This window comes from Epinephelus lanceolatus, chromosome 21 (assembly GCF_041903045.1).
Source record: "Epinephelus lanceolatus isolate andai-2023 chromosome 21, ASM4190304v1, whole genome shotgun sequence".
NCBI classification, from domain to species: domain Eukaryota; kingdom Metazoa; phylum Chordata; class Actinopteri; order Perciformes; family Serranidae; genus Epinephelus; species Epinephelus lanceolatus.
Window position 1 is genome coordinate 37,030,460 of NC_135754.1, and position 23,624 is coordinate 37,054,083.

The window sequence follows — 23,624 nt, forward strand, 5'->3', positions numbered from 1 at the left end:
ACCTTTCCTGTCCTTCTGAACTGTCCTGTCAGTGTGGGTGAAAATATCTTAAAAAGAGAAATTCAACTAAGAGAAAGGGAGCAGACTGACAGCATGAGAAGTCTATCATGAACAAACTGTAAATCCCACATCGGCCAGATGGATAGTTTAATTCAAAGATGTAAAGTTGATGATTTGATTTGTACACAGCTGCCAGATAAATGTGGTGGAGAAAAATGTAAAACATTTCCTCTGACATGTGGTGAAGTAGAAGAAAGTACAGAATTGAAATACATCTTGTAGAGAGGAAATGACGAGGAGGGTCTCTGCCTCCCTGTGGATGCTTGTGGGGAGGGCTTCCCAGGTAACTGATTACTGGTGACTCTCACCTGTGTCGGGTGTGAGACTGAACAGTTTTGCTTGTAGCTGTGGCACCAGGGCGGGAGGGTGCTGTTCGCAATTTCTAGTGTTGCCGGCAGCGAAGACAGCTGAGTAGGGGAGCTGTTCCTGTGCTCGGAGGGGAGGCTGGATACCTCCTTTAGGTAGCGAGGGACCGGCGTGTAGACAGTGCCCTTTGCTAGTGTTTTCTGGAACTTCAACTATCCTGTTCCAAAACATTGTGTCATGCCGCCACGCCTGCCGCCACTGCCTCGATGTCCTGGCTGCATGACATTACGCCCCTCCATGGGAGGCTCCATGTTTGTGTCCTCGCCAGGCTTGTCAAGATAAGTTAAAAAACTTTCATTCTGAATTTTATATGTCGTCTTGGTTCCTCTGTCACTTGTTTAAGGTAGCTTTTAATGATTTGACACCCTGCCAGGGGCCCATTAAGAGGCAATACTGCTGACTCGGTTAGCCCTCTGCCTCCCCCTAGTGGTTGGAATGGTTTTGACCTGCCATTGCTGTGCATTTTAGACCTGTCTCCACCAAACCCTTCAGTCCAGTACCTTTGGAACCAGCAGTGACCCTTCAGACATGGTACCTAGACCCTCGGTGTGTTCAGACAGTCCTCTTAAATGTGGACGGAGTTGTTGTCACTCACTGCTCCGTCCAGCACTCGCTGTATTTCCTCATCAGCGGTGACACAGATGGAAGTCTGCACCTGGTTTATCGTCCACAGAACGAGGCTGCACGCCCACATTTTCACAACAAAATAGAACAGGCTGTAGTGAGAGTCTCTCTCCATGGGATATTTAAAAATAGCAGCTTTGTGCATTTAGTCCTTCTCAGGCAAGCTCAGGGGTTTAGTGTTGCTGTAGCCCACAGGAAGTGAGGATTAGAATATATGACCTTCACATAATCCGCTCCAAATTAATCTATATTTTTAAAGTCATTACTAAAAGTGTGTGTCATATAAAAACTAAAGTGATGGTCAAAGTTGTCACAGTGAAATTTAAGGTGTGCTGATAGATTCACGTCATCAACTCATGCATTGAGTAACATTACAAGTTAACGTTCCACCTTAAAAGTTGCCGGCAGTCGGCCCAGTGAATGAAGTTATTTTATAGTTATAGTTTACTACTCACTTGCAGTGCTGTGTGTTTTAGGGACATGGCTTCATGGGGCTTCTTGTATGAACGTGTCCTTTAGTTTTTAGGAATTCATACTTTCAGTAAAGGCCATATTTGTATTCTACACCTGTCTGTGTGGAGTGGATGTTCTCTTGCCTCTGACACCGGACATATAGTTGAGGTACCTCAAAATGACATGTAGGCAGGCTGTTTGAATACCTCCAGTTACTTTCCACCATGCACAACTTTAATAACACACACACACACACACACACACACCTCCATCATCCCTCCCTCTGACAGACGTCACACATGCCCACCAATCGCCTCCTGTGTTTATCCTGCAGCTTTTATAAACCGGGACAACCGGAGACTGAACTTCCACACTGCATCAGTCTGTTGGTCTCCGCTCTGCCCCAGAGTCAATCTGAACTCCAGCTTCCTGTGTCTCTCTGAGTTTCCTCGGGATTGTCCCATCATGCATCTCCGGTTCATCCTCTGCGTAACGGCCCTGCTCGTGTGCCCGTACCTCATCACCGGGTCGCGGATAGCCAAACGCTTCGCCATCGGCTGCCCGGAAAAGTGCGACAAGTCGCAGTGCGCCCCGATCCCCGCTGACTGTCTGGCCGGTGACGTGCTGGACCGCTGCGACTGCTGTCCGGTGTGCGCGTCCGGCGAGGGCGAGCAGTGCGGCGGCACCGGGGACCAGGAGTGCGCAGAGGGGATGGAGTGCGTGGTGACCGACGGCGTGGAGGTGTCCGCCACCGTGAGGCGGAGGGGCAAGGCCGGGATGTGCGTGTGCACCAGCTCCGACCCGGTGTGCGGCAGTGACGGTGTGTCGTACCGGAACATCTGCGAGCTGAAGCGCGTCAGCAACCGGGCGACGAAGCTGCAGCAGCCGCCGGTGATTTTCATCCAGAGAGGAGCCTGCGGGAAAGGTGAGAGCTGTGTGTGTGTGTGTGTGTGTGTGTTTGTGTGTGAACTTGGATGACCTCAGCAGCAGAGTAAACTTTCTCTTCCTCCGTTATTGTTCTCAAACCTTCAAATCTGCCAACGGACCGGATCAGCTTCATTAAGTCCATTAACACACTCCTGAGTGTGTTTTCATGATCTCTGCTCCTCTGTGTCACCATGGCAACATGCTGTGTGTCCAGCTGCCACTTGTACCAAACTCCAGGTCATGTCAGTGAGATAACACCTGCTCAGTGTGTTCTGTGCTGCTGTGATGGTCAGCTGTGGCCTCAGTGTTCAGTAGATGTTACACAGTGTGCAGGTTTAACGGGCTGTATGTGATTAAGATGGATTTTACTTGTTTAAAATCACCTGAAACTGAGAAGAGTTGTGATTTCCTCACCTTAGATTGAGCTGCTTATGTCACACAGAGCGGGTCCTCCTCCATGCAGTCTGACATGTTGTTTTACAGTCCTCACCTCAGGCTGGATGAAGCCGCCCACAAATATTATGATGATATTTTCAGGCTATATTGCAACTTATTATTATATCTCATTATTTGGAAATCTCCTCTAAAGACTACAAAAATACCAAACTGCTGAATAAACTATTGTTACAATAAAATTGCATAAAGTAGCTGCTGTTATAACACAGTTAAATAAAGTACTTTTTAAAATAAAGTTAAATGAATTATTTTTTTAATAAAGTTAAATAAAGTACTTTTTAAAATAAAGTTAAATTAATTATTTTTTAATAAAGTTAAATAAAGTACTTTTTAAAATAAAGTTAAATTAATTATTTTTTTAGTAAAGTAAAATAAATTATTTTTTTAATCAAGTTAAATAAAGAACTTTTTAATAAAGTTAAATAAAGTACTTTTTAAAATAAAGTTAAATAATTTTTTTTTAATAAAGTTAAATAAAGGACTTTTCTAATAAAGTTAAATAAAGTACTTTTTAAAATAAAGTTAAATAAATAATTTTTTAATCAAGTTAAATAAAGAACTTTTCTAATAAAGTTAAATAAATTATTTTTTAATAGAGTTAAATAAAGTACTTTTTAAAATGAAGTTAAATAAATTATTTTTTAATAAAGTTAAATAAAGTACATTTTAAAATAAAGTTAAATAAATTATTTTTTAAAAAAAGTTAAATAAAGAACTTTTAAATAAAGTGAAATAAAGTATTTTTAATAAAGTTAAATAAAGTACTTTTTAAAATAAAGTTAAATAAATATTTTTTAATAAAGTTAAAGAACTTTTCTAATAAAGTTAAATAAAGTACTTTTTAAAATAAAGTTAAATAAATAATTTTTTTAATCAAGTTAAATAAAGAACTTTTCTAATAAAGTTAAATAAAGTACTTTTTAATAAAGTTAAATAAAGTACTTTTTAAAATAAAGTTAAATAAATTATTTTTTAGTAAAGTTAAATAAATTATTTTTTAATAAAGTTAAATTAAGTACATTTTAAAATAAAGTTAAATAAATAATTTTTTAAAAAAAGTTAAATAAAGTACTTTTAAATAAAGTTAAATAAAGTACTTTTTAAAATAAAGTTAAATAAATAATTTTTTAAATCAAGTTAAATAAAGAACTTTTCTAATAAAGTTAAATAAAGTACTTTTTAATAAAGTTAAATAAAGCACTTTTTTAATAAAGTTAAATAAAGTACTTTTAATAAAGTTAAATAAAGTACTTTTTAAAATAAAGTTAAATAAATTATTTTTTTAATCAAGTTAAATAAAGAACTTTTCTAATAAAGTTAAATAAAGTACTTTTTAATAAAGTTAAATAAAGCACTTTTTTAATAAAGTTAAATAAAGTACTTTTAATAAAGTTAAATAAAGTACTTTTTCAAATAAAGTTAAATAAATTATTTTTTTAAAAAGTTAAATAAAGAACTTTTAAATAAAGTGAAATAAAGTACTTTTTAAAATAAAGTTAAATAAATTATTTTTTTAATAAAGTTAAAGAACTTTTCTAATAAAGTTAAATAAAGTACTTTTTAAAATAAAGTTAAATAAATATTTTTTTTAATCAAGTTAAATAAAGAACTTTTCTAATAAAGTTAAATAAAGTACTTTTTAATAAAGTTAAATAAAGTACGTTTTAAAATAGAGTTAAATAAATTATTTTTTTAGTAAAGTTAAATAAATAATTTTTTATATAAAGTTAAATAAAGTACTTTTAATCAAGTTAAATAAAGTACTTTTAATAAAGTTAAATAAAGTACTTTTTAAAATAAAGTTAAATAAATTATTTTTTAATAAAGTTAAATAAAGTACTTTTTAAAATAAAGTTAAATAAAGGACTTTTCTAATAAAGTTAAATAAAGTACTTTTTAAAATAAAGTTAAATAAATAATTTTTTTTAATCAAGTTAAATAAAGAACTTTTCTAATAAAGTTAAATAAAGTACTTTTTAATAAAGTTAAATAAAGCACTTTTTTAATAAAGTTAAATAAAGTACTTTTTAAAATAAAGTTAAATAAATTACTTTTCTAATAAAGTTAAAGTCTTTTGAATAAAGTTAAATAAAATATTTTTAATAAAGTTAAATAAAGTACTTTTAATAAAGTTAAATAAAGTACTTTTTAAAATAAAGTTAAATAAATAATTTTTTAAATCAAGTTAAATAAAGAACTTTTCTAATAAAGTTAAATAAAGTACTTTTTAAAATAAAGTTAAATAAATTATTTTTTTAGTAAAGTCAGATTATTTTTTAATAAAGTTAAATAAAGTATATTTTAAAATAAAGTTAAATAAATTATTTTTTAAATAAAGTTAAATAAAGTACTTTTAATCAAGTTAAATAAAGTACTTTTTAAAATAAAGTTAAATAAATTATTTTTTAATCAAGTTAAATAAAGAACTTTTCTAATAAAGTTAAATAAAGTACTTTTTAATTAAGTTAAATAAAGTACTTTTAATAAAGTTAAATAAAGTACTTTTTAAAATAAAGTTAAATAAATTATTTTTTTAATCAAGTTAAATAAAGAACTTTTCTAATAAAGTTAAATAAAGTACTTTTTAATAAAGTTAAATAAAGTACTTTTAAAATAAAGTTAAATAAAGTACTTTTTAATAAAGTTAAATAAAGAACTTTTCTAATAAAGTTAAATAAGAACTTTTCTAATAAAGTTAAATAAAGAACTTTTCTAATAAAGTTAAATAAAGTACTTTTTAATCAAGTTAAATAAAGAACTTTTCTAATAAAGTTAAATAAGAACTTTTCTAATAAAGTTAAATAAAGAACTTTTCTAATAAAGTTAAATAAAGTACTTTTTAATAAAGTTAAATAAATAACTTCTAATAAAGTTAAAGAACTTTTTAATAAAAGTAAATAAAGTATTTTGAATAAAGTTAAATAAAATATTTTTTAATCAAGTTAAATAAAGAACTTTTCTAATAAAGTTAAATAAGAACTTTTCTAATAAAGTTAAATAAAGAACTTTTCTAATAAAGTTAAATAAAGTACTTTTCTAATAAAGTTAAATAAAGTACTTTTTAATAAAGTTAAATAAATAACTTCTAATAAAGTTAAAGAACTTTTTAATAAAAGTAAATAAAGTATTTTGAATAAAGTTAAATAAAATATTTTTTAATCAAGTTAAATAAAGAACTTTTCTAATAAAGTTAAATAAGAACTTTTCTAATAAAGTTAAATAAAGAACTTTTCTAATAAAGTTAAATAAAGTACTTTTTAATAAAGTTAAATAAATAACTTCTAATAAAGTTAAAGAACTTTTTAATAAAAGTAAATAAAGTATTTTGAATAAAGTTAAATAAAATATTTTTTAATCAAGTTAAATAAAGAACTTTTCTAATAAAGTTAAATAAATTACTTTTCTAATAAAGTTAAATAAAGTCTTTTGAATAAAGTTAAATAAAATATTCTTAATAAAGTTAAATGAAGTACTTTCTAATAAAGTTAAATAAAGTACTGTTATAATAAAGGTCAAGGTCAAGGTCATATTTATTTCTATAGCACATTTAAAAAGACGGAAGTCACCAAAGTGCTTTACAAGAACATTGTGAAAAATTACAATACCACACGAATAGAATGATAAATACCAAAAATATAAAAACGGATACAAAATACCAAAAACAACAACATCAATTACACATGGAAAAACCTGAGACAGAGCATACGTATATCACACAAAGTCAAGTCTGGCTCACAGCGGGTTCAAAAGCCAACGAGAAACGGTGAGTTTTTAGAGATGATTTAAACCTTTCCAGGGATTCTACATGTCTAACATGCAACGGCAAGCTATTCCAGAGCTTGGGAGCAGCCACTGAAAATGCTCAGTTGCCTTTAATAAAGTTAAATAAATTACTGTTATAATAAAGTTAAATTAAATAAAATACAGTTGTAATAAAGTAAAACAATGTATGGTTATAGCAAAGTTTAAGTACTTTTATGACAAAGTTGAAGCACTGTTTTAATACATTTGGATAAAGAACAGTTATGATAAAGTACATTAAAGTATTTTTATAATAAACCACTGGTGCTTTTATTTTGAAGAACCTGGCCCATCTCAGGCTGGAAGTGTTGCTTCCAGTTAGCTGTTAGCAGTTAGCAGAAAGTTAAATTGTTGCAGCGGCGCCATTAAACGTGATGATTTATTTACTGTAACATAGAAACATTAAATGGTTGCGGTTTGGCGCCCTGCAGATACAGAAACACACCTCGCCTGCTCACACTGTCGGCCAGGAGAGAGTCGTCTGGATGAGGATGAGCGGAGGAAGTGTGTTTGATGTGTCGTGTCTGTGAGTCTTTCTTTGTCTTTTTGTGTCTGTGAGAGGGAGACAGAGTCACGGGAGACACCAGACTGATTATCATGCAGGTGACTTAAAAAATGACAATTTTTATTTGCAGTTATTTTATACATCCTACGTAGAACAAGCTTCGATACATCGAGTATAATCGATACCACCCCTACAGCCACCGTAGTTTCACTTCACACTTTGCACACAGAAGTTTCAGTTGGTTGCAGTCTACAGCGTCACCACTAGATGTCACTGAATCTTACACAGTGGACCTTTAATATGTCCACTCAGACTCCTCTGTGTTCAACAGGTGGATGCTGGTGGTTTGTGTTTTTGGCCGCAGCTGCAGTGAAGCTTAAATTAGTTTCATCACAACTTGGTGTTTTAATATTTTAATACAGCAGCAGTGTTCAGTGTGTGACATGATCAGAGGCTGCGTCAGGTGCATCTCCACCCTGCATCATTCCCTGTGTCTCTGGCGTCTCTCCATGTGCTGATCACTCAGATCTGCATCAGCACCTCACACTGCAGCTAACTCTAAAAGTGGCGATGTTTTCCTTCTCTCTCTCTCTCTCTCTCTCTCTCCCTCTCTCTCTCTCTCTCTCTCTCTCTCTCACACACACACACACACACTCTGTCTGTTATTCTAACAAGGTCATAATGTCTTGAAATGAGGCGAGCAGGTCCTGAGTGCCTCCCTGTGCTGAGAAAACAAACAGTGTTCCCCTGTGAGTGTGTGTGAGGCAGAGAGGGAGGAATGAAAGCATATTAGGAAGCACACACACACACACACACACACACACACACACACACACACTCTGTGAAGCTGCAGCTGTGAACACACTAACCTGCTGACTGCACTTTAGTTTCTCACTCTTAGTGGAGTTCAACCAGGTCAAAGGTTTTCTCCCCTTCATCCCTCGTCTTCGTTCTCCCCTCACCTTTGCCATCCTTTCCTCTCCTTCCTCCTTCCCTTATTCCCTCTCCTTCCTCCTCTCATCATCTTTCCTTCCTCCATTTCCTCCTCTTTCTTCTCCATTCCTCCAGGAGAGGAGAGATGAAGGAGGAAGAGCAGTTTGCTTCTCCTTTGTTTTGATCCTTAGGCTACTCCCTCCATTTTCTTTTTTCATCCACACTTTACCTCCTCTCCACTCTTGTATACTTCCTTCCTTCCACATTATATTTCTCCTCTCCTCTCTAATTACTTATCCTCCTCTCTCCTGTGATTTCAAGGCACTTTCTCTTTCTGTCCATCCATCTCTTATCCTCCTCTCCTCTGTCCTTTCTCTCCTCCTGTTCCCTTGTCTCCTTGCTCCTGATTTCCTCTCCTCCTATCTTCGATCTGCCGAGCTTTTGCATCACTTCTCTCTGAAGATTTGAACTATTTGAGCGGAGGGAAAGAAATCTGGAAGATGTCAGTCACACACACACACACACACACACACACACACAGCGCATTCAGTCTTCTGTAATGATTCATCTCTTGGAGCTGATTGGTCGATTGTGTAACTTCTTAAACAAACGCAGATTTAGGTCAGTCCAGGTTATTTAACCCAGATTTGAACGGCTCCTTTATTATTTTTTCTCTAGTGTTATTTCTGCTTCCTGTGCAGACTTGTGAGCTCTGTGTGCGACTGACAGGCGTGGATACAGCATCAACAAAACACGGTTGCACGGTGACTCAGCTCTTTCAGGAACTGGAGGAATGTTTCCCAGTTCAGGCTCGTCCAGCTCGTAATGAGATTTCAGACATGAAGTTCAAATCAGGGTTTCATTAGACGTTTGAGGAGCGGCGTGTCTGAGCTGCATTCAGGAGGAAACTGTTTGGCCAAGTTATAAATGTGGAGCCACACGTTGAGGTTCCATCACTGCTGATGCAGTTAATCAGTTTTATTTATATTTTGCATGAAAGAATAAAACTGTTATACTGTATTTGTCTTGTTACATACATATTGTTTGAAAAGACCAAAACCAGCTGTGTCAGTGCGTCCTGCAGTACTTTCTACCAGAGGTGTGGATGTGAGTCACAACTGCGATCACTTCAGTCTTTACAAAATAAAAAACATTTGCAACTGGACTGGGACTTCAGCACCAGTGACTCGTGACTTGACTTGGACTTGAGCCCTTTGACTTGAAAACACTTGACACCTTCCCCCCACGCCCAAAGATAGAAAAAAAAAACTCTGTTACCTAAAGAGTGCGACACAAATCAATTCATTTACCAGGATTGAGCAGAATACTCAAATGAAACAAGTATCTGATACAGATAATGTGCTTCTTACGCATACGAGTACGATACGAGTAAAATGTGTCAATGTCTGTGGTGTCGAGTTGCTCAGTGGTTCGGACAGGCGTCTCATGTACAAAGGCATTGTCCTTGCCGCAGTAGCTGTGGGCTGAATTCCACCCAGAGCTGTTTGCTGCATGTCCTCGGTCCGTGTACTTTGCGACCATTACCTGTTTTTTGTTTTGAAATGACCAAACAAAAAAGGAAAAAAATGATCCGTCTCACGTTTTTTATTTGATAATAAAGAAAAGAAAACGGAAAAGGAATTGTTATCCATGATCCGTTATCCGATTTTATTTGGGAATTTAAAAAAACCCTGTGGGAAACTCTTTTCTCTATTTTTTGTTCGTTTCTTCTCTGTGACCAGTAAGTTGCATTCATGTGGTCTATGAAATGTACATACGGAGCATGTGCATTTCCTATAACTACTAGAATATTACTTTATCTGACATGTTATGCTAATAGATAACTTTTCTAACTAATCTAGGTCACTCTACATGGACAGCAACTAACGGCATACCACATTACACATTATATGTCTGCAAAAAATGATATGCAATATGTGAATTAATAAAAAGTTTTATTACCATGGACCAAATGTTCCTTTTTGTCCGCCAGTTTTCTGTGAAAGTGACATCAATTTCAGTCAAGTCGACAACTGTTCCAAAATTATCTCTGAGTTGTTTTTCCGACATGAGCGGGCGTTCATGTGTATTTTCCCAGTCGGAAAGTCATTTTTCCGACACCACATGAATGCAACTTAATGGTCACAGAGAAGAAACGAACAAAAAGTAGAGAAAGGAGTTTCCCACAGGGTTTTTTAAATTCCCAAATTAAATCGGATAACGGATAACGATTGGTTTTCCGTTATTCTTTTCTTTATTATCAAATAAAAAACGTTTGGTCATTTCAAAACAAAAAACGGATAATGGTTGTTTTTCCGTGTTTCAGTTTGTTATTTCGAAACGAATGGCCGCGAAGTACACGGGCCGTCCTCCCCTCTCTTTCTCCCCCCTTCACGCTCAATCTGTCCTATCAAATAAAGGCAAAAGCCAGAAAAATAATCTTTAAAAGAAAATAAAAGTGTCTGTGTCTGCACTCCTGATAAAGGGAAATCCTTATTTGTGTTTAACCCCTTACTTTTGATCAACCCATATTAATTTCAGGCTTAAAATAACAATGTCAGATTAGGCCACACCCACTTCCAATTTAAACCCCACCCATGTCTGACCCAGACTTCTCATTTCGAGTACAGATACAGATGATTTTGTGGCTTAAAGCGACACAGACACATACAGATAATCGGGTATTCGCTAGTCCCTATCATTTACCTTCATTTCCTGAATCAACTAACATCAGTGCTAATTATTCCCAGCAAGTCGACACTGGCCCCGTGTCAGCGTGGGTTTCCTCCAGGTTAGAGATGCACCGATCCTGCTTTTTCAGTTTTGATACCGATCCCGATGCTGTGGCTTTGAGTATCGACTGGTACCCAATACCGGTCCGATACCATGGTTGACCTAAAGAGCTATAGACCTTTACATGTAGAACAGAAAAGACTAGAGGCATCAGGCATTGATGACTACAGATACTGCAGATTCTCTCCTTCGCTCCATGACGTAGCTCGTGTAAAGGACAAAGGATCACCTCAGGTATAGGTTGCATTTTCCGATACCCGATCCATCGATTTTGATGATACCGGGGCCGATATTCGATCCAGATATCGGATCGGTGCATCCCTACTCCAGGTGCTCCAGCTTCCTCCCACAGTCCAAAGACATGCAGGTTAACTGGTGACTCTAAATTGTCCGTAGGTGTGAATGTGAGTGTGAATGGTTGTCTGTCTCTGTGTGTCAGCCCTGTGATAGTCTGGTGACCTGTCCAGGGTGAACCCCGCCTGTTGCTCAGTGTCAGCTGGGATAAGCTCCACCCCCCTTGCCAGCCCTAACAGGATAAGCGGTTACAGGTAATGAACACTTAATGGTCCACACAGAATCATGAAGAACGAACATGACATTACTGATGCCAGCTGGAAAAAATGATACCGAAGATAATTTTGTTTGCGAACAAAACTAGGCGGTGGTCCACAAAAAAATTGCGGCATGTAAAACAGGCAGGTCAAAGATTCACACACGGAGAGGCAGCAACTTCAAACTTTTTTCAGCATGTGACAGTGCTGAAAGAACGGGAGAAGATGAGGCTATGAACAGAACGACATATGACTTGTTTAGGACTCAAACTTAGAGTTCAGGACTTGGGAACTGACTTTGCGATTGTGAGCCTTTACTGTCTTGACTTGAGACTTACTTGTGACTTGCTTAACAATGACTTGGTCCCACCTTGGCTCTCTTCCCTGTCTGTGGTGAATGTACCTGCTGCAGCTCTCCTCCCTGACTCAGAGTGGAGTCGACCTTCTTTGACCTCAGTACGCTGAGCTGTTACCGACACCTGCAGAGTGTTTGAGGTCAAGACGTTCGTCTGACTGGCTCCATTCAGTTCACTTCAAAGCTGCAGCAGCTGGCACACCACTAATCCTCCGGCCAAACACACACAGAAACAGAAACAGATCAGCGTCTCTGCAGCCGAGGCTGAAGTGAGCTCTCACAACAAATAGCTGCTCAGTCAGGAACTGTACGGCAGCACCAGAGGAGGTCCTCATGAGTCTGAGGTGTCGACTCATGTCATCTAGTCTCGAGTGCAGACAAAATCAGACTTAATCTGACTAAATAAAGAGCGACTTATCGAGACAAAAATGTGAATGACCTGAAACAACCTCAGATTGCAGCGGTGTGTTCAGAGAAAGAGCAGGAACATTACCTCACCGACTGGTTACACAAACATGTACAGTCAGGGTCGGATTATTCATGTTCAGTGTTAAGTTTATTGATAAAGCGCCCCAATTACCAGGATAAACGTTGAAAAAATCCCCCACATGAACCTGCACACTTTCTGTCCAGGCCTGAGCCACTGCAGCAGTTTTGGTCCTGAGCCTGGGAGGCAGATGCAAACACTGCCGACTCGTCACCTTCAGGCCCCGCCTCCATTTCTCCTGCTTTCCGTCCCTCTCTCGTGCTCTCTCAGTTCAATAGGCTGACATTTGGAATGTGTTGCCAAAGCACAATTACATTTAAAGGACAGTGAATGAAATCAACAACTGATCACATGAAGAACTCTACCTCTCTCTCCTGGTTCTCCACCATATTGCTTCATTGTTCCATCACTTTCCCTCTTGTCAGTCGCAGTCTGGGGCAGGTAGGGTTGGAGAAGCTGAGCTCTAAACCATGGATACGTTACACATTAAATGTTATTATAAAGCCCATTTTGTCCATCCGTCCATCTGTCTGTCCCATTCTTGTGAGCATGATATCACAAGAAATTTCTTTAAATTTGGCACAAACATCCAGTTTAAGTCAAGGATGAACTCAACAGATTTCAGTGGTAAAGGTCAAAGGTCAACATGACCTCGTCTGTACTATTCCTGAGAATGTGATATCTCAAGATCACATTGAGGGAATGTCTTCAAATTTGGCACAAATGTCTAGCCTGGAAATCCAGACTCAAATCTAGAAAGATTTTGAGTCTGGCCCTCACCGATACACCCTTCCTACCCGAGGGGCGGCACTAACTGAGGCATATTAAATGCTGTCGCACGCCATTGGATAGCACAATAGCCAATCAGAGCAAAAAACAAGTAGACGTATTCATTGCACTAAGCTCCGTTTGTTTGCCAACCAGCGGGGCTAACTGATATATTATGCTTTTGCTGTATCCTGTCGGCAAAACGGCAACAACGTCCTTCCTGGACGCGAAGGCTTCTAGGGCAGTCTTCTGTTCCTCTCTCAAGGAAAAAGATAAGTGTAGTTGGCTTAGCGTTTCTTCCAAAGCTAAATTGAATGGACGCGGTCCTTCAGCAGCTGCCATCTTGGCTGTTTACTTTTCGACTCCTACGGCGCAGCGCTGTCTTCATCATTTGCTGGGGGCGGGGCATCTGGATTTCCAGGTTAACAAACGTCTACTTATACTCAAGAATGAACTGAGTAGATTTTGGTGGTCAAAGGTCAGTGTGACCTGACAAAACTTGTTTTTATGCTTCCGCCCCGTTGACAGCCGTGGCCGGAAATATCTCAAGAATGCCTTGAGGGAAATTCTTCAAATTTGGCAAAACGTCCACATAGACTGAAGAATGAACTGATTGGAGTTTTGTGGTCTAACGTCAAAGGTCAGTGTGACCTCATAAAACATGTCTTTGGCCATAACTCAAGAATTCATTGGCTAATTATGACAACATTTCACACAAATGTCTAACAGGATAAAATAATGAAGGTCAAAGGTCAGCTTGACTGTGACATCATCATGTTTTAACGTCATATCTCAGGAACAGAAGGGGAGACATTTGGTCAGATACTGAATTGGTGACTCTAATCTTGAAACTGTGCTGATCGTATAGATCTTCTGTGTGTGAAGCATCCATGTTTTCACTGACATGGATGGAGACTGTCAGAGACACTTGGCCGGTTCACGACGGCGCACAACCACGAGGCGGTAATTCTAGTTTAACCGTGACTCCCTGGTTGCCTGTGATTGGTCAGAGTCTTCAGTGTAAACAAACATAGCTTTGTGTAATAGTGCATTAACGTCTCAGTGTCTCGTCCCATGTGTCACATGTTTTGGACACCGCTGTGCACAGATGGAGGAGAGCGCCTCCTTTCTGGTCCCAGCAGGTCCGAGCAGGAGGGGCCGACTCACAAATGACCAGTGAGATGAGATAAGAAAGATGTTGCAGCACAGCTGGAGTGAAGCCAAAATGAGGTTATGTAAGGTGACAGCGGCGGTTACACATGGACTGTTACAACTGTCTCAGTAAACATCCTGATATCCCTCCCTGCTTACACTCCGTATCTTCTGAGGCTTTGAGTCATTTCCTTTGTTTTATAAGCATCAACAGAGCGTCTGCAGCTGCTCGTAGACTTACACTTCATATACTGATCCACACATCTGGATTGGGTCTAACACAGCAGCCACAGTTTGAGTCCCATCACAGCACACTGCACCACACACACTCGTCATGTTTCAGATAACAGATGACACTTGATTTTATTAAACCAAAACAAGAATGGTTTTCTCTGTTACTCAGGTCAAAGTCCACATCAGTTTTATTTTCAGTAACTCAGTAACTCTGCTGCTGCTGAGCCAAATCCATTCGACTGTGGGTGTGAAGTGGGATTGCTTTGTGTGTGTGTGTGTGTGTGTGTGTGTGTGTGTGTGATGCAGTTCACTAACAGTGTGTTTCCCCCCTTCAGCTCAGCAGAATCCTGACAGTCTTCGTTACAAGTACAACTTCATCGCAGACGTGGTGGAGAAGATCGCACCTGCTGTCGTTCATATTGAACTGTACCGCAAGTAAGAAAGAGCCCGTTTACACCTGGTGTTAAAATGTGTCTCAGGTGATCTGATCACTGAGACCACTTGCCGAGGTGTTCTGTGACGTCTTTTGTAGTGCAAACATGAATGATCCCACATCAGTACGTCATCAGTGCAGCGTCCTCATATGGAGACAAGCGTGTAAGGCTGTGTTCACACCGAATAAAAAAAATTGCATGATAGATGCAATGGACACAACAGGTGAATTAAGCAGTGCAAATAAAGCGAGTAGTGTGATTCATGCCGTGATAGCCAATCAGCATTGAGATCCTACGGGGACGTGTGTAGGAATGCAGCGGACATTCGGTAACCGAATATATTCGGCCGAATATTGCAAAAAAACACACATTCAGTGTTCAGTGGAATAAGTGAAAAGCAAGGCCGAATAATAGCGGCGTGTTTTGGTACGGCCATCAAACAGCGTGCAGTGACAGACGGAATAAAGTGTCGGCAGTGTGGCGATATTTTACTCCGTCCGTCACCGCACTCGCATTTATGACTAAAAATAGTTTTGTGTGAGCAAAATAAATCATTCAGCACGCTGTGTGAGTACAGATTTCAACCAGCAGCAGAAACGAAAGGTGAATCCCGCCGGTTGTGGGTTGAACGGGGGTCACAGACACAGACAGGAATGTATTCCTGTCAAATACGGCGGCCATAGTGCTTCGCGGCACAAGATAAGGCTTACCGGCGACGGAGAAGTCCGGCTCCAATAATGTCCTCTTCTTGGCATCATGACTGCCCAAAAGTACCTGGACAGCCGAGCCGTGGCGGCACACAGGTATGTGACGTGTCAGAGGAGAAACGAGCCGTTCACATTTCTCTTTGTGGCAGGTAACGCTCCACAAACCTCACCGCACTGAAGGGACTGTTCTTTACTTATGAAGGGACTGTTCTTTACTTGTCAGGGGAGGAGGGTGGCTGGTTTATTCTTATTTTATTTATGCGAAATGCATTTGAATTGCAGTTAATTATTTCTCATAGACAACACTGTAAAAATTATACTGACAAAAAAATAACAGTGATTAAACAAGGCTTATAGAAATGGATTTAAACTTGGGCCAATGAAAAACTAAACAACAGTACTCGGTATTCTGCCAAGTGTTTAATTTTATTCTGCTTCAGCTTCGGCCACAAATTTTCATTTCGATGCATCACTAGACGTGTGACACTGAGGACGTACCGGCGGAAGTTCATTCATTGGTTCAGCGATTTCACACCTGTATGATGCGAGTTACCTGCGCTTCACTGAATGGATTAAAAAATGTCCCTAATTCTATTTTTCTGGACCTGGAAGAAAAAGGATGTGCCCCCGCTCTTTGGACCATGCCGTTTATAAATAATGTAATGCCACTGCAGGGAAGGAAAGATCATTTTGTTGATAGAAATACTCTTAAAATGTGGAATCAAGTACATAAGCATTTTGGGGCTATGAATCAGTGTTCTGTTTCAGCACCTATAATCCTGATTTTGCACCGTCTTGTTCAGATGTGGGTTTTAAAGCGTGGAAAGATGATAGTGTTTCTAAGATACAAGGACTCTTAAATCTTTTTCTTTACCAACAGTAAAACATGCTGGAGTGAAGATTTTGGGTCCCATGTGGATGATGAGATGTGGAGAAAAATTCCATGTTCTAACAAATCTTATGAGACCCAAGATTACTCAGTACACACTGCATGTAACGCCAGCTGTTCAATGTAAAAACCCCTCTGTTGTGGCACTTATAATCATCTCATGTGATCGTGCCCTAAAATTCTCAGTTTCTGGCGGTCAGTCCAAAGAGATTAAGAAAATATTTGGGAATGATAGCCCTCTAAAGCCACATCATTTTGTTCTGGGATCAGATTCCAGCTACAGACACATTCTTAGAATATCTTTGTACGCTGCACACATCACAGTCTTATAAAAGTGGTTGGATGAAGAGCCTCCGACGTTACGATGTGGTGTGTTAAACTTGTGTCCATGTTGCCATTGGAGAGATTATCACGTGCTGAGAGGGACTCTGGAGACCGAGCCCCAGTATCAGTAAACCTGAAGGAAGAGTGGTCAAGAAGAGTCACGTATATATGGGGAGATCAAACATAACAGCATAAGTATATAAAAGACGACATTAGATTTGTCTTAACTGTGGATTTTTGTATTGTATCACCCTACTATTGTTTAAAAACATAAAAAGTACTAAGTTTAAATTATTATTTACCTGGTAACACACCTGCAGTCAGACTTATCAAACACACCTGTCGGCCAGTGAAGCAAGACGCACGTTCTGTTTAACATTAACTCATGTGATTGAGTTTGATTGGTCGATGTCTGAGGAATCAGTCACGAACATGTTCTGTCTCTTCCTCTCTCTGCTCAGGATGATATTCTCAAAGCGAGAGGTGGCGGTCGCCAGCGGCTCTGGGTTTGTTGTGTCAGAGGACGGACTCATTGTCACCAATGCTCACGTGGTCGCCAACAAGCACAGAGTAAAGGTATGCAAAGCAGCTGTGGAGATGGTGCATACACCATTAAAAGCTTCTAAACACAATCTGACACGTTCCAGCAGGAATCTGATTTGAAATGAACACCAGCAACAAGGCGACATGTTTCCCTGATGTTAGCATGTAGCTACATGTAGCAGTGTATGTCATGTAAACACTTGCAGTAGCGTGCCTGGAGAAGATGACCACATAAAGAAATTTATCACCAGCTGACGTCAGCTGGTCTCGTTGGAAACAGAGGCTTCAGACCGCTCTCTCAGACTCACTGTTACACACGTTCACATCGTTGAAAATTTGGACGTTTAATATGAACATCTGACACTGTAGCTTTTTATATATATGACAGAAAATAAGGAAAAGCATCACAGGTCCCGTTTAATATATAACTGATAAATAAGCAGAGTTTTTCAGGGGCACAGGCAGCAAGACTGAGTCAGTAGCATTTTGTGTCCTCCAGGTGGAGCTGAAGAGCGGAGCCACATTCGACGCCAAGATCAAAGATGTGGACGAGAAGGCCGACATCGCTCTGATCAAGATCGATGCACCGGTGAGTAAACAGAGATGAGTCGATGCTCCTTATTCCTGTTTTTCTATTCCTGACCAAACTGCCTTCAAACTGTGACATTTCAAATTCAGCACTATGCCGTCAGCCTCTCACACTGGATGATTATCCCCCGATGATTCTGTAGCTTCTACAAAGTCAGCAGACATGTTTGTAGCTGTGGAGGCGGAGCCTGTGTGGAGGACAGATCAGGTGCTGACAGATTTTTGGGAGCGATAAATCTCACTTGATTTAATTTATTTGCCTATTCATGCGTCGCCCAAAAATCTGAGCCAAAACTTTTATAATTGTGACAAAAGTTGTGGGAGTCATGCATCTTAATCAGAAAGAAAATAAAGTTACGTAGGTTAGGTTCAGAAAAAGAAACATGTTTGGCATCATCATGTTAGGCACGTCACATTAAGTTATGTACCCAACATACGTTGAGTGTAGTCACGTTACGGATTTCACGTTAAGTTACGTAGGTTCTCACTCTGAAGTCGTCAAAAACCGGAGCTTGATCAGTGACTCCCTGCGTCTGACACTGACGAGGAAAGCCATCCTTTCACGTCAGCATGACACACGGCCGGACGCTGTGATAGTTTCATGGCGACCGGCAGCATAAACGGGAAACGTGGCGAGATGAGGACGAAAGTTAAAGGGATAGTGCACCCAAAAATGAAAATTCAGCCATTATCTACTCACCCATATGCCGAGGGAGGCTCAGGTGAAGTTTTAGAGTCCTCACATCACTTGCGAAGATCGGCGGGGGGAGCAGCTAGCACACCTAATGACAGACGGCGCCCCAGACTAAGGTCCAAGAACACAAAATTGAAACCACAAAGTATCTCCATACTGCTCGTCCGTAGTGATCCAAGTGTCCTGAAGCCCCGACATAAAAAGTTGTTTGGAAAAACCTCATTTGAACTCTGTTTAGCCTCATTGTAGCCTGTAGTTCTGACTGCTTCTCTGTGCTCCGCGCTCACGTGTGCGCGCTCAGGGTGATCGGTGATGCACGGTCTCTGAAGAGCAGCAGCAGTATGGAGATATTTTGTGGTTTCAATTATGTGTTCTTGGACGTTAGTCTGGGGCGCCGTCTGTCATTAGGTGTGCTAGCCGCTGCCCCCACCGATCTCCACAAGTGATGTGAGGACTCTAAAACTTCACCTGAGCCTCCCTCGGCATATGGGTGAGTAGATAATGGCTGAATTTTCATTTTTGGGTGCACTATCCCTTTAAGGTGCAGAAAGTCCGGGTAGGGTGGATGGGAGTGGTGGTGGATGGGTCCAATTGCTCTTTAAACTACTTCCTTCTTTAGTCCCGTCAGCATGTTGGTCACATGACCACAGCCTTCAGCCTGAACACTGCAGGGACGAGCGCATAAACGTTTAGGTTTGACAAAAGATGCTTTCATGTGAAGCAAACGAACAAATCACAAGACTCCACTGATGATGTATTTCATGACTTGTTTACAGTTTAGCATTCACACCGAGGCTTTTATAGGTGATTGAAGACGTCCTCCAACGCGTACAACCTGCCTCATCCCATCTTCTTCTTCGTCTGTTTTATGGCGGTTTGCATACATCAGTGCTGGACCGTCCCTGCACCATCTGTTTCAGCATTTTTATAGCGTGTGTGAAAAGGCAAGATATGGGAATGTTCCTGAATGTAGAGAAGTGACTGGCGATGCCTTAAGGTTATCCCAGTAATCTACTGGGAGCTGTGTGTGTGAGGCTTCTGTCTGCCTCTGTTTTAGGTTACAGCTTTCTAGAGACTTCCTCTCTTGGTGTCCTCTCGTGCTCTCTCCTCAACTCTCAGACAGACGTGGTTTTCTCCTGACTTCTCCCCACAAATTCAGGTATTTGTTCTCTTTAGGAAAGTATGCTTTTCATGAGCATTCCCAAAAAGGAAAGACTGTTTTTTATTTCAGTTGGTGGAATCGCAGCACAATAATATCATGACTCATGGAAGTGGATATCTGTGGAGGAGGTGAGGAGACAGAGGGAACGTTTCCATGTGGATTCATTTGGGTTTTCTTTTGCTTTGTTTTGGTCCAGCAATGACTGGACAGCCGGGTCCGGTACAGGAAGTGAGATTTTCCACAACATGCGTGCAATGGAAAAAAAAACATTTTTAGCATCAGAAGGTCAGTGTGTGTGTCATTTTTCGTACCGACGCTGGGCAGTCAGAGCTGCAACATCCTGCACAAGGTCACTTTAAGAAGAATGTCGTCCACTTTCCTGGACAAAAACACATATTCTGGTGCCAGATTGACTCACTAGGACAAAGTGCTCAGTATATCATCCCTCTGTGTTTCATTCCAAACTGCCTGAGGAGTCTGAGATCCTCCACTTCCAGTTTAATAACAAAATAAAGAACCGCAGCATGAAAGCAGCCAGTCTGAGCCTGAGTGTTGCTGATTAAAGTTGTGCATCTATAAATAGGCAGATTAGGAGAAAGCAGGCAGTGAAATGAAGGAAATGAAGTCCAGCTGTGCTTATGAAAGCAGACAGGATGCATTACACAACTCTGATCTGAATTCTCTTTCGTAATATAAAAGACTGGATAATCCTTATTTCTTAATATTGTAAAATGTGGACATTAAATCTGTTTACAGATCCACGGACAAACTCTTTCTTTGTTTTTGTGATTTATTTCAAGCTCCACCTCAAAATGAAAAGTGATATTGTTTCTATCCTCATAAATCACAAAAATAAAGAAATTATCGTCCATTACGATAAAAAACACCTCAAGAAATATCCAGAAATAACACATCATGTTGAGTTAAAGTAAAGGTGAGTTTCAGGTAACGCTAAACTATTTTTTTTTTGCCTCCTCCAGTTCAGACCTGCTAATGCCATCTACACACACATCTTCCTGCCATCTTGAACTGCCATCAGCTGAAAGCAATTGTGTGTTCCCAAACCCAGTACTACCATACGATAGAGTACGCCAGAAAAAGATTTAGTATCCCCCAATAGGCAGGCAAGGCAGCTTCATTTGTACAGCACGTTTTATACAGCAGGGCAATTCAAAGTGCTTTATAGAGCAATAGAATATCAAACACAACAAAGGATACAGATTTAAGGTAAAAGAGCAAAGAGGACACAAAAGGTATAAAAGGTCAAATTAGTAATAAATGATTTACAATTTAAAAAATCATCTATAAAAATTGATCTCAGCGCAGAGATGAAAATACATGAATAAAGTTGCAGTGCAGAATAAAGACTACAGTGCAGTGTAAGACTATTTAACTATTTGATTTAATAAAAGGCAGCAGCAAAAGTTTTCAGCCTTGATTTATAGCAGTGTGAGTTGGTGCAGAGCTGCATAAAAACTAAACGCTGCTTCTCCATGTTGGGACACAACGCAGACCTGTCCCTGAAGACCTGAGAGGTCTGGATGGCTCATACTGGAGCAGAAAAATGCCAAAAGTACCAGGATGTTCGACCACATCCGGTCCGATTTTGCAGCATGTACGCCAGCATGCTTTACTGTCTGTTCTGACCCACAATCTGACACGTCACGTCAGCTGAGCCACAGACAGGTGACAGCTTGACAGTTGTCAGTAGCTGCAATGACAGATGACATGACAGCACATTCAAGTAACTGATGACCAGTCGAACAGTAATAATAACTGTATGTTCAGACCAGAAGCTTCCAAAGAGGCAAAGTCTGTCGCAGACACGCCCAAGAATCACAACTGTCAAAAATATTTGTGGCAGCTCTGGTTGCTTATCACGTGAATCATTGAACATTAGCACAAGTAATCACAGTGTGCTGTAGGAACCAAAGATACATGGCCTGTTCTCTGGGACCCGCTTCATCGAAGCACGTCAGCGTTCCGATTGGTTCCCGCCGGACCGCGTCAGAGCTCATTACCATAAAGTTAAACTCCCCTCCAGAGCCGCTCCGGTCTCTTTGCTCGCCCAAGACGTGCAGTTGACGACCAGGTCGCCCAAGTCGCCCAAGTCACCGGGCTCTCATTGAAAATGAACGACTTCCGCCGCTTTGGAAGCTCTGTTGCTGTTGGTCTGAACATACAGTCAGAATATTAATTGATTAAGTGAACAAAAAATAAAAATATAACAAACAACAAAAGGACAGAACAATCAAAAAAACAATGGCAGAGAACTGTGATGTCATTTTACTGTTACAAACATGTTTGAATCTACAATCTGTGCAGGTATAACTTTAAATTTAAACCACAAACATCACAAGGCAGCAACAGCAGAACTGAAAAACTGAACTGGAAACACTGTAAACTCAACAATGTTTAAATTTCAGGTTTGAGCTTCCAGGTTATTTTACTGAAAGATATGATAAGGTTGATATAAAGAAACATATATAAGTTAAAATAAAGACACATAACCAATCTGGAATGATAATGATAATAATGACACAAATAAATAACCTGTGGACAAAACAACATGGAAACTGCAGCTGTATCAATATGACAATATGAAATTTTTGCACAAACTTCACATTAATAACTATAAGATGCAACAACTCAACTACTCAACTCTCGTCACCCGTTCTGGAGTTTTCCCATGATGCCCTGGCACTGAGTGTGCGGGGGGGGGGACACTCCCCCTGACTTTATTATAATTAATCATTACAAGAAAACATTACAAGAAAACCTTGTCCCTTATCTCCTGACAACACTTTATTTACTGGTCTGTATTCACTGTTCTTGTTGTTCTGTTAGTGTTTCATATTGTCTTGCAATTAAAAAAAGAAAGGATAAAGTTTTCGACACGATCACATTCAGTTAAAAACACTCTGGTTCAGGTTTTAAACAGTTTTATTATTGTCATCGTGATGTCAACTTACGCAATAAACACATAACGAAAAACTGCGATGCTGCGTTCAGAGACAATGCGCAATCTTCCTATGGGCCATGTAGGTGGCTAAATTGCACCTTTTTTGATATAAAAAATTGCACATAAAAGAAAAATGATCCAAAGATAAAAAATAAATTAAAAAATTGAGTAAAAATATGGTTGTTCTGTAGTGGCGGCACCTCCTCTTGTCTGGCATTGCACTGGTCAGGGATAACTTGAGTCAGTAGAAAACTTTAAAGTCAGTCAGTCTTTATTTATTGCTGCCTTTTGTGTTCAGCTTAATTTGTTCAGTTAAAATAATGTTGGAAATAATTTCCTTTAATGTTTTAAATTCAAGGAGTCATATTGTATTTTAGCAGTTTACTGAAAGCAGCTGAAAACTGAGTGCACTTTAATTTCTGTTTATCATGCTGTTATCCTGATGTTCAGTGTGATCGCATATTTTCCTCACATCGCCAAAATTAACTCCATAACAAGTATGAAAAAAGTGTTTTCATATAAGCATGAATTTCCCATCATGCCATGCAGGCTCCACTGCGTCGACATTTGACAGACACTCAGTGAAGGATCTCATATTTTCTGCTGTTGTTTTGAAACATGCTGAAAAGTTGAATTAAGGTGAGACAGGTGTGTCTCGTCAGATTGAACTGTAGATACAATGTTTGATGGACAGAATGAGATCAGACACGAACTAAATCCTCTGCAGGATGGGAGTTGATGTTTCTCGGTCAGACGGAGACGATCATGGTTTCCCTCAGCGTGTTTGGGCGGGGAGGTCGGGTGTAACTGGAGCTTCAGGGCATGAAATTGTGCTGAAATCCACAAACTGCTCAGC

General features: G+C 39.2%; 1 protein-coding gene across 1 annotated transcript in view; it reads left to right on the forward strand.

Annotated features, from left to right (window-relative positions):
• The first annotated feature begins 1,859 nt into the window (after nt 1-1,859).
• Nucleotides 1,860-23,624, forward strand: part of htra1b (HtrA serine peptidase 1b) — a 45,167-nt gene continuing 23,402 nt past the window's right edge. The window contains exons 1-4 of the mRNA XM_033610535.2: nt 1,860-2,428; nt 14,801-14,900; nt 17,281-17,395; nt 17,862-17,951. Of these exons, the coding sequence (XP_033466426.2) occupies nt 1,969-2,428; nt 14,801-14,900; nt 17,281-17,395; nt 17,862-17,951 (765 nt within the window). The 5' untranslated portion in view covers nt 1,860-1,968. The remainder of the gene's footprint in view (nt 2,429-14,800; nt 14,901-17,280; nt 17,396-17,861; nt 17,952-23,624) is intronic.